The sequence below is a fragment of the Aptenodytes patagonicus genome, chromosome 1 (assembly GCF_965638725.1).
Source record: "Aptenodytes patagonicus chromosome 1, bAptPat1.pri.cur, whole genome shotgun sequence".
NCBI lineage: Eukaryota > Metazoa > Chordata > Aves > Sphenisciformes > Spheniscidae > Aptenodytes > Aptenodytes patagonicus.
Window position 1 is genome coordinate 124931804 of NC_134949.1, and position 12221 is coordinate 124944024.

At 41.7% G+C, this 12221-nt stretch overlaps 1 protein-coding gene across 3 annotated transcripts in view; it reads right to left on the reverse strand.

Annotated features, from left to right (window-relative positions):
* The window catches only part of ERG (ETS transcription factor ERG), a 148150-nt gene that overhangs the window by 61337 nt on the left and 74592 nt on the right, over window positions 1-12221 (reverse strand). The window contains exon 1 of one of the 3 annotated variants that reach the window (XM_076354109.1): window positions 4445-4562. The exons of the other annotated variants lie outside the window; for them this stretch is intronic. Within the exon in view, the coding sequence (XP_076210224.1) occupies window positions 4445-4462 (18 nt within the window). The 5' untranslated portion in view covers window positions 4463-4562. Of the gene's footprint in view, window positions 1-4444; window positions 4563-12221 lie in introns of those variants that run through there. 3 annotated transcript variants of the gene reach the window in all.

Below are 12221 nucleotides of genomic sequence, written 5' to 3' on the forward strand. Positions count from 1 at the left end.
GCTGAAAAACATTTTGTTAAGAGATAATATAGTTCTTGTTAAGAAAAAACAAACAAACAAACCAACTCAGACAGTCAAACATACGCATTTTCCAGCTGTTGTTCCTTGCCTGAGGACTTAATTCTGGAAAGCAAAATCCTTATAATTTGACTTCGGTTTGGCATATGCAGCCACAAACCAGATTGAGTTAAATGACTGCTGATTAAAAGCAAAAGAAAACAACACAAAAATATCTTCTTCTGTTCTTATATGACTATTTCTTCCTTGAAATTGTACATTTGTATTTGAGTCAGGAATACTATTTAACCTGGAAATAATTATAGGTCTGATTCTACTGCCTTTATTGGAACAAAATCTTCATGACATTGGTGGAAACTTTGAATTAAGGAGTGCAAGATCAGGCTAAATGGTTTAAGGCACTCTTTATGTTCTTGCTTCTGATTCACCAGAGCACTCAGGTGTGTGCTTAGCTTTAAGAGGGTTGTGTCATATCACCAAAGCCAATGGAAGCATTTAGAGGCTTAAAGTTAAATATACCATTGGATCATTTGCTAACTGAGATGAGAACAAAAAGAGAATAATCTTTATAATTTTTTTAATGCAAGGATCAGAAGTACAAATTACTGTATTAGTTCTGTTGGATTCAGTGTAGATGCAGTCCTCTAAACAAAGACTTAAACATTTCCATACGCCAAGAACAGATTTATTTTTTTTTTTTCTGTCTCCAGCTTTCCTTGGATTTAGAAATATTTGAGTGAGTTCTTAGATCTTCTAAAGAAAGTGAGAGAAAAGTAATACTATAGAGAGAAGCACAGACTAAGATTCCTACCAAAAAAAAAATCTTGCCACTATATACTGCTTTAATCAGTATATTCATACTCTTTCAAGCCTTAGAAACCACAAAGATTCTCCTGTCCTTTATCAAATACACAGACTTTTTCTCCCAGAAGTCATAGCTTCCATGTGACCAGCACATTAGAAATCAGTAATAAAAAGTGGACATGCACATATTTAGAAGTAAATTAGAGTAAAAGAAATATCCACAAGTGTAATCAAGAAGTCATTGTAAAGTCAAGATAACTTACTGAATAGCTTTTCTAAGAATAAGTATAATTGCATTGGCAGGCAGGCAGAGAAATATAACAAGGCTTGCTACATGGCACGGAAGTAGAATTCTAGTTGCATTTTTCTATTTAATGTTCTTTCCTCCACTATAGGATAATGGGGAAAAAACCAAAATTACCTTCAGGATAAGTATTTTTACTTCATCCCAAGGTAATACTTAAGTAATTTTTGCTCCATTCTATTAAAAAAAACACCAAAAAAGATGGATGCCTAATTCAGAAGCCTCTGATATTTTCTAAAATTGTATTTATAGTAACTAGTGGGACGCTTATAATTAGCAGTGCGGTATTGATTTGATAGTCTTCAGCGTCAGTGCCCTGCACCATTGTGCTACTGCACCTATCTGTCAGGTACTCCTTGTGCCAGAAGGAAACATGTCGCCTTATTGCTGAAATCCTGACTGTTGGAAAAAACTTGTAAAAAACATTTTATCCTTCAAATGCCAAAAAACATAACAGTGAGATTAGCCATGTGCACACCAGGTATAGGGAAGCGAATATCAGCCCCCTGACTGCGTAGTGAAACCAAAATCCTGGCTGTGGAGGCGCACACCTTCTCCCACCACTCTCCCCTCTGCAGTTTCTCACACCGCCCCTCCACAGGAGCCGGCCCTGCTCCCGGCCAGAGGGAGAGGTCCCCCGCCTGAGCAAGGGTGGCCGCTCTTATGGCATAAAGGTCAGAATTAAAGTAAGCCATCCGTGTCAGAGCCTAGGAAAAAGGCACTGCTGCGTCCCCTTTCTTAGGAGAAACCTTCCACCGTGGTGCTTTCCCTCTCATGGGGAGAAGGGGAAGAGGGCAGCAGAAGGAGGGCAGGGGATGAGATGAGACCTATCTCCCGGTAAAGCCACGCTCGTGACGTCAACCCCAGTGCCAGAAAACTTACACAAATGCTTGCCCTCACAGATACCAATTAGCCCCAGTTAAGCCAGCCTGATTTCTCATGAGCCCCGAGCGTCCCATGGGTCTGTCTGCCGGTTTGTGCTAAGAAAAGGATGAATCAAAGTTCTACTGGAAGGCCACCTTTGCATGTGTGTACGTTTAGAGCAATTTCTATCTGGTTATGAACAAATACATAGCCATTCGCAACCCAGTTTTGACATTAATGACTCCACAGCTTCCCTAAAGAAGAGAGTGAATTCCCGGCACAGAGACCCCAGATAAGGCTTTCCACCTTCCTTGGCCACAGCTTCTTGTTGCCTATGCTGGGATAGCCGGGCTACCCCTTGCCAGCAGACAACACAGGCCATTATATTGAAATTTCAAAAAACATTTGCTAAACATAACTGTTTAGCAAAAGCACAAACACCCGTTTGGCCTTCAAATGGCATTTCTTTATTTTGGAAACCTCTCAGTTAAATGACTTCTTTATGTACTCAGTATAGAAGAGGAATTGAATCTCTTTGGACTGGCTTAGCTTCATGTCAGAGTACGTTTCCTGCATCTAGAGTACAAAGCACCTGTCATTTCTTTCCAGTCATTTTACATTTTGCACTTGCATAAATAAAATCCTTGCTTCAGAATATAAGGCCTTCCCAGCACCCTGGGCACCAAAATCCTCAATGTTTTGGGGTGCCTATTTCCCCCTGCAAGTTTCACACTCCCAGATGAGCAGACAAAAATGTACGTTTTTCCACTCAGGAGGCTTTGCTGACTGCATTGCATTAACAGGCTGCGTAATACACAGCTGCACACAGTCGCTTCTCACCTTTGTAAGTATAAGGTGGAGGTAAAATAATAACGATGAGATACTGTTTACAATCATTTACCCTATTATAATTCAGCCAACACAAAATATCAAAAAATAAATAATAAGAGCTCCTCAAAATGCATACAACAGCTAATGTCATTTTACCATCATTTTTGAAAAAAAAATTCCCATCAGCATCGACAGTGCATTCTGATTAATAGACGCAAAAACCAGCGTTACTATCTCAGCACATAGCCCTTCTTTTAGCAATGCAAAACTTGACTCCCTGAACCTCAAGATTTTCATAGAGCGCCTGTCATGTCCTGTGTGCTCTGAAATGTGCAGCAAAACCAAAGGGAATTCAGCTGTTTCAGGAGCTACTTAACATGTAATAGATACTGGCCAGCAATGCAGAGGAGATTCAGATCTTTGTCTCCACATATAACCTCTTGAAAGCATCAGCGATTGCAACAAGAGAAAGTTCATTAGTTTTTCTAATCACATTGTCTTCAGGCAAGACTTTCAGATTTCAAAAGCTATAACAAAAAGCATCAAATCATCTTTAAAATGTAAACATCTAAGCAGAAGTTACTGAGAAATCAAACTGCAGTTCCACTTAGCTAATGGCCAGGCACCTCTGCTATTCCGTATCTCTTACTGAATCTCTGGCATAATTAGAAAAGTACAGAAATACACAATACCACGAAGAAAACAAATACCTTGATCCCAAATCTGATAATACAACGCCACAGTCTCCTCACTGTACATGCTGTTTTGCTCTTTACGTAAAATTAGTTTCACTATCACAAAGCGTTTAGTTACAGTTATACTTCTGCAATTAATCACAGCTATTGCTGTATCTCTAACTGCTATCTATTGCAACATGCAGAGAAGCAAAAACTAAATAGATAGATAGACATATAGATTTATTCAACTTTCTAAGTGACACAACCTGAAAAACTCTGCAAAGTCATTCGTAAAAAAACAAACCATGCACCAAGATCAATTTATAAGCCAATAAGAGAATTTTATTGTCCAAAAAATTAAAACGAAAAGAACACACCCATGAGATTTTGCCGCCACCATTAAAATAACATTCAGAAAGGTCCCGAGTATCAGGATAAGAGTTTCTAGAAAAGCAGATATAATTAACACCTGCATGAGAGAGAAACAAGAGCTGGTGCCTCTCATTCCCGCTTGCTAATATTTGTGTCCCCATCAACAAGAGAAACATTTAAAAGTATCCAAAAGGTTAGTGTTCTTAGGAACCCCTTCTTTCCTTCCAGTGCACACCCTCTCCCCTTATGGCAGTCCGCAAACACATCCAAGTTGTCAGAATGATACCTACAAGAAATTTCAGAAGCTCTCATAAAAGGGCTTCGCATATGCAATCCACAGCACTGAACAGTGAATTTAAAAAAACCAATTTTTTTTCCGAGTTTGAAGTTTTTAAGCCTTGCGGATGGTTGGAGTAGGAAAAAGGAAATTTACTAGGCAGTACAAAGGAAATCTTGTTGTCCTCTATTGTGGCAGTGGGGGTGTTGCCCAATTCTAACTTATCTAGGTTGATAAAGGAAACCAAAGAACACGCCACTGAAAAGAAGTCCAACAAAAAAGGTACCCCTTTCTTACCTTAATAGTGCTTGCCATAATGTGATCAAGATTATTGATCTCTAATATTTGCTAATAATAATTATTGCTTCGCTCTGACCAGAAAGAAGTTTTGATGAGGTTGTTTAGAGCGGATGAGATTGTGCTAACTCTGGGAAATGAAGTCAGCCAATGGCAGGAAGAGGTTTCTATTGGTCCTGGCCACTGCAGCTCGAAGAAACAGGATATTTGGGAGCGAAGAGATAAGAGTCCTAAAACAATGTTGTTTTTCTTGATGATATGTGACTAAATTTTTTTAATTTTTTTTTTTTTTTACAAAAAAGTCAATTGCCTGTGACTGCCTGGGCAGGTGTGATTTGATGTGCAGTAAGTGTGACAGGCCACTTTGAGGCAGGATGCAGATGTCAGATGAAATGGGCCAAATTCGGCACTAGTTTCATGCAGTTTACCCACTGGGGAATTGCTGATTCAGGGCCAAAGTCAGACTTGGTATAAGCGGGTGTAACTCCAAATATGTTAATGAAGTCTAGCCCCACTTACACCACATCTATATTTGTCCATTAACTTCATTCCTGGATTCTTGAGCTATTGACACTTTCTAGCCTATCTGATCTAGCACTTTTTTTTTTCTCAGAGAAGCAGCAAGTAGACTGGAGACAATCGTTTCTTTTTGATGCCTATTTCTTACTGAGGAAAGGAAGTTACAAAGACATATGTTTTAAAAGCAAATGCCTGAATGCCATAAACAGTCTTAAATTTTCCACACTCTTCCTTTACTTCACAGCTCTATCCACGCATGAAAATGAGATAGTTTCACTGGCAGTTCCCTTCCCAGCTGGAGTGTGATAGTCATTTTTTATTCAGTGTTATATTTTCATTTGTCCTTTTGTAGCACTTGGCAGTCACAGGGCACCCCAAAACTACCAGCTGTGCAAGCAAAATATCATTCCTGTCCCAGACCCTTGCTTAGGAGTGTTGAACTGAAAAAAAAAAAAAGGATGGGAATAAGAAAGGCCAAGTGTTTCCACAGTACCAGCCAGCGTAAAAGTCCACATGGAATGAACCACTCAGGATCCAGTGCCGGCACAACCCTCTTGCTCTTACGAGTCTCACAACATTTTGTGTTTTTGTAAAAGACATAGTTCCTAGCGTCAAGAGATTCTGAGCTTTCAGCTAGAAGAGAAAAGCTTGAAAATAGGACCCTCAAAAACGAAAGGAAAAATTAAAAGAAGTCAGAATGTATTAATTTTTTAATAAGCTTGTAATTTTTACAAGCTGGTCCTACTATAACCAGTTTATGATTTCTCAATGCTTCCTATAACAACATCAAACCATGGACATGCTGCTTGAAAGCACTGCATCACTGGGCAGATAATTCCCACTGTAATAAGGTCCTGCCCTCTGACCAGGGACTCTGGTATGATAAAAAAGAACAAGAAATAGCGATGGCTTGTCATAGCATTATTTAGTGGAGGCAGATGACCTCACCCTCTCCCAATGCCTTCCTCTCCTGCTCCTTAGGAAAAGAAAAGGAAATTGGAGTGTTGTTCTGTAACTGGTGATGACTGCTGGCATTTGGTATGCATTTTTTCAAATGGCACACAATGACAGCGGTAAGTCCCAGTTCGCTCTTCCCCTCCTATCCTGACCCGAAGAAGGTGAAATGCGGCCATGCACTTTTCCAGAGATGCCCCCGGAGGACATGAAGCGCTGCCTGCTGGGGCCTTGGGCATTCGTCCCGCAGGCGCTGCTCCATCTCACGCAAGGCAGGGCAGAGGAAAGGCTCGTCCACCCACCCCTGCTAACGAGAATGGCTCTGCCACCCACTAGGTCCTGGGAAATCCTCATTTCCAGGTGTCCCATGGGGACCGCAGAGCTGGAAATCCCTGAACACAACGGAGTGACACAGGACCAGTGCAATCGGGATCTGGCAGAGCCGCCCCCGGGGAGTCCCTGTTTCAAGCTTAGCGGTGTGTCTCCCAGTTGGGCCTGTATCCCAACTCATCTCCAGCTGCCTCGCAAGCCTCAGGGCCTCCTCAGCCAGCCCAAGGGGCTGAGCAAGCTTCCAGCAGACTCCAGATCCCGACGGAGAAACTGGGAAGGGGAGAGCAGACACCCTGCTTTTCCTCCCCGCTCTGTATCCTCAGGTGCCACAGGATCAACTCCCTGTACAAATTCAGCTTGAGCTTATAGTTTACTTTAAGGAGCTCTGGTTTCTTCCACTGCAAAGATGACTTCTGGTCACTTCAGAGCAATCCAGAGTCAGCACTGCTGTGCAGTATTTTATATTCTCCATTAGTTGATTCATATAGAAATCCAGTGTTGCGCTGCTGAATGTCTTCTTGCAGTCTACATCCACCGAATTACTGTGCTTCTGCAGAGTAGGTAACTTCTGGTAACTTTCCTATTTTCATTACGAACAGTATGAAAAGAAAGCAATTTACAGTAATTGTATTTCATGGGGATGTTGATTTCCTCCCTTTTCATCTCCAAACAATGAGCAAGACAGCCAAAAGATTAGAACCTTTTTCTTGCAATTTCAAAGCATTGTATAATGTTTCAGTTGGGTGACTTCCACTGCAGTTAAGCCCATGATACTCTGATTTTTTCTCAAATATATTGAGAGGCTTGAAGTATCAGTTCCAGCTCTCCAGCGGATGGGATCTAAGAAGTTCATTCACAAGCAGGTTTTAGTAATGATTCTTCTCCAGCCTACCTCCATATAGACGAACCTCCTCTTGATTTATATAGGGCTTTTGGAAGCATAAGGCAGGCAATATCAGACTCTGCTGAGCTCTATTATTATTATATAAGTTTTACACAGCCCACAGCCCAGTAAGGATTTTGCCATTTTAAACTGGCACACATTCTGTGCCAAAGAATTCAATGAAGTTTATTTGACTTTCAAGCTAATACCCACAGGCAGATTTCTGAGTGCTTACGCTTATGTCGATCCAATTGCAAGACAGAGTCTTGGTATTGTAAGGAAAGGAAAATATTGGGTTATCAAATCACCATCATCCAGTTGCAAAAGAAAAATAGTACAAACACTTCTACTATTTTTCTCTTTTCTGCATTTTGTTAAGGTTAAATAGAAAGAAAATATGTTTTTGTTATGTTAGGCAACTATGTGCTATTGTCTGAAATAACGCTGTGTGAGTTTGAAAAAATGCAGCTTGGTCAACAAACAGAATGAAAACACAAAAAAGTATTAAAAACCCACACAAGTCACCTAACATTCCCTTCCTCCCTTATTTTCTCTCTCAAGCTTGTCACCCTAATTTGTCTGGGCTCCTTTCTGTTGGAATTTTCTTCTACATTCAAGCCTGCATCTAGAAACCACAGAGCAACAAAACACTACTGCATGCGCTTAACATTACACGTTAAGGTTCTTGATCGAAACAGGGTTTTTGCACATGCTTTAGAATTACAGCTGTGCTTAAGTTCTTTCCTGAATACAGACAGGTTTAAACACCGCTTTAAGTGCCTTCTACCTTTAGGGCTAAAGAGCTCCCTCTTTAGAGAACAGCTTTCTAAACTGGAGACAAAGGATCCGACCTATGCTGATCTAAGCCTACTTAAACCAACAGGGCCCTGTACAGACCTAAAGATTCGATCTGACCATGCAAAAGAAGTGATTAGACTAGATCCTTAACAAAGAAAAAAGTTGTTTTGCTTGTTGCATCCTGTCTAGGATGTACTAGAAATATGTTCAATATGCGTGTATTCACCTAAACACATGTAAAATATTTCTATAGAGACCATTTCTCATGCTATTTGAAACACCACTACTAACTCTAAAAAACCAATCCTGTCCTCAGATTTTTTCATATCATATCCGTACAGTGTTAGGATGTAGGAAATATATTGCAGTATTCCCTATGTAAACAGAACTGCAATCCATCTTGCTATCTGGGAGGTAAACCAAGAACGCTGCTCAGCCTGGGCTGGCCAAGAGACTAGAGGCGTGCTCTACTACCCTCACTAGTGCCGCTATGTCTTTCACTTTCACAACGCCTGTTCAGCAGTCTGCCCGGATAGCTTCTTTCCTTTTTACTTTCAAAATGTTGTTAGTACTGCTAATAATGTGGCCTTCATCCCTTTAACTGTACAGATTTCTTTACATTATGACTAACTCTGGGTAAATAATTGGACAAGCTGGAGACGCATTCCCCTTGTGTGTTATGCTTAGCATGCATACATACAGTGTCTGCAGATGTGGGTATTAAAATAAAAGAAGAGAATAAAGAAAAGAAAAGAAAAAGTGAACTCTGTTCCTTTTACCAACATTACAGGTAAAAAGGAGGTTCTCCTCTAGGTAGAACCAGGCTACAAATCAAAAAACTTGAGTACGATAAAAGACTGTGCATTGCAGTTTTTGGAAGCAGATTTTAAGAAATTCAGGCAAATTAATGCTACTTCATGGCACACGAAGATACACCTGTAAAGGTCTTAATCCTCTCAGAAAGATGTAGCTTTTTGCTTCAATGTAGCTCCAAACATCAGTTTGGCCGTACTCAGCTCAGTGTGTGAGGGCCAAATACAGTCTCACCAAGTTTTCAGCAAGCCCTTCAGCAGGACTTCCTCCCTTTAATTCACAGCTTTCAGCTGGCTGAAGAAAAAGTCAGTAAATCTTCCCACAGAAGGGGAAACTCTCCCCTCACCACAAAGCAAGCTCTCACAAGTAGGCTTTTAGCAGGGGAACAAACAGGGGTACTCAGGAGAAAAACTGAGTTTCACAACCTGCCCCAAGTGATGGACTCTTGTCCCCTGTCCCCAGGACTGTTGGGCCTTCGGGGCTGCTGAAGGGATCTCTTCCTTCCATGTCTGAGTGGGTTTGATGCAGCACCAGGTCTGAGGGCACAGGACAAACTCCATCCTGGGAAAAATGGGGTCCAATTCTGGGGTGGGCTCATGCCCGTTGACCCATGACTGGAAACGTGGAGGTCAACACCGGGAGGAAGGCGCTGCTCTGAGTAAAGTGGGGCATTTGCTTTCGCCAAACTCCAGTTACTATGTCAAAGCAAGCAGCCCATGTAAAGCTGCGTAATTAATACTAATTATCACCACCTGGCCACGGGGGAAACACAGCACGCATCCCACGAAAAGCACCCTTTCCTCCAGCATTGTTTCCAAGCTTTCGTGCTTCTCATTTCCCTTACTACCAGGTCTTGCACCACAACGGAGCGAGGAGGAACACCTCCGCATCCCTTCGATGTTCCCCCGGTTGATGCTGAGCACCGGGAGCGCCCCTGGGAGCCGCGGGCAGCTCGGCACCGGCGGTCACTAGAGGGTGCTCCGTGCCCCTCTAAAGGAGAGCTGCTGGCTCGCCTGGCTGCATTGCTTCCTCCAACACAACGCGATGAACAGCTCTTTCCAAAGTCAGAAGTCACTTCTTTTAATAAAAACAGTACTTTAACAGAAGCAGATTAACGAGATTTCTTCCTGCTGCGGTGGCACCCACCGTCGGTTTTACCCTCTGGTTACGACTTAACGTCTTCCCACTCTCCGGTCTTTGCTTCCTTTCAACCACCCCACGCGCTATCTTCAGCTGCTCCAACCCGTTTGGCCAATTACTCCCTTCACATCTTTCCCCCATCTCCACCTTCCTTCCTGTCGTAGCAATGAATTCACTTCACTCGGTGGCAGAGCTGAAAAGTTGGGAGAGAGCCTGATTTGGGGGCAACACGATTTTTTTTTAACTTTACTTCATGGAACAATAGCAATCAAGAATGGATTGTTTTCCAACGGACAAAGTTTTACAGAAATGAAATGTTGGAAGTTTTCAAAGTGAAAGTCAAAAGCACTTTATCTACTGACTCCGAGTCCCCAATATTAAGAAATATAGCTATATTTCTATCAGCCAAAATATTTTTGGTGCCTACACCACTGTTTGCCCACCTTTTCGGTTCTGATCATCTTTGGAGACCAGCTATACTCTCCACATAAAAAAAAGACCACAGAAATGGGAAATGAAATGGGAGCTCTGTTTACATGACTTACATTGGCACAGTGACTATTATATTGACACTGGAGTTATTTGCAGTAGTCAACGCATGTACTTCATAACAGGGAAGTGCTGGCACACTCGTGTCCAGACAGGGAATTGAATCGCTATCGCTGAAGTGGGATTCACTTCATCAGGCCTCGACGATTTTAAATGTAGGTGTCCAGACTAAGCTAGTTCTCCAAGACTTCTTCTGCAGTCCCCAATACAACTATCTTCCTCATGTCATTCAGTCTCACCTACAACAGCTACTTAAAAGAGGTGAGATGAATCGCACCTTTAAAGTACTTCTTTCTCCCTCTCCATTACCTACAAAGGGAACCTGTACGATTACCTGAGACACCCAGCTTTGGGTAACTCTGCTTACGTGAGATGAATCTCACTCAACCTCCCTTTCATTCTTCCTTAATTTTCCCATCTCCAAAATCTTAACGATTGTACCGCCAAATGCCAAAGGAGTGCTGCATGGATTAATAATTAAAGTGCGCTGAAACCTTCGGCTGAAAGTTGCCACCGATATGAAAGCTATTTGGTTTGTGTTTGATGATAATTTAAAGCTGGTTAAGTGACAATGATACCATGGGACACAAAAAAAACCCAAACCAAAACACTTCAAAAAAGCAAATTCTCTGCAAGGAAAAAAGAAATAACTGTGAGGGCAAAGGCCAACATTTTTCATCTCTTTCTTCCAAATGATTTAGATAATTTTAACTGAAATACACAATAGTTTGAACTGGTTATTGCAGACCGCTGTCCTTCAAGGTCTTACCATCCCTAGATTGATGGGCATTGCACACAGCAAATATGTCTGGCATATTGGATTTCTACAATGTATTAGTGAGGCTGTTGCAAGATTTTCATCAAGAATGGAACCTATTAAAGTGTCTCTCACACTCTTCTGGCTTTTATAGCATGCTTTGGAGGACTGCATGCTCTTTTTTCCTCTCCACGACCAGGAAGTCTATAGAAAATGCTTTCAACTGTTTTATTTGACCTTTCACCTCTGGGCTTTTGCCTAATCTGCAAATTTGAATAGGAGGTATAGCTGTGCTTTTTTTACACACACACACACGTCCCCCCGCAAGTAACTAGCTGAATTCCTTAAAGGACCAGACACGCATCTAAAGTTGGGACTCTTTCGGTATTGCACTTCTTTGTTAGTGGCTGTGAACAAGAAACAGATGTGAAATAATCTGTGTTTGAAACTTAGTGACCCAGAAAGACCAGGGCTAATCCAGATCATTCTTAATAACTGGAATCTGCCACCCTTTGACCACCTTGAGACACATGCACACACCCAGGAATATCCCCACCCCAGCAGACAGACAGACACAAATAGAAACCCTCAGGACTTTTATACGTCTTTATGCTAATTATGAACTCAGATGTAGTTCAAGATTTGAACAACAGCAAAAAAATGGATTCCCTATTGATCTTTTTCCCCAATATCGATCAGCCTCCTTCCATTTAGACAGCTGTCTTCCACCAAAGGTGAATTCTTCAGCAGCGGGGAAGAGAGAAATGTAAGAGAAACAATAGAAGTATAAACAAAACTTTGGTCTACTTAGTTTGTCTCAATCCGTGCCAGGTATCTCACAGTATCTTATGTTAAAACTGAAATAATTGCTGTCTGCAGTAGGGACCCCTTGCCTGGTGCCACCCTCGGCTGTGGGTGACAGGGCACAGTTAGAAGAGCAACGGGGTGGGGGCTGATGGAGCAATGCACTAATTAGACTCCTCCATGAACACTCTTCTTTTGCCAAAATTATGAAGGAGAAATTCAGGTTGCAC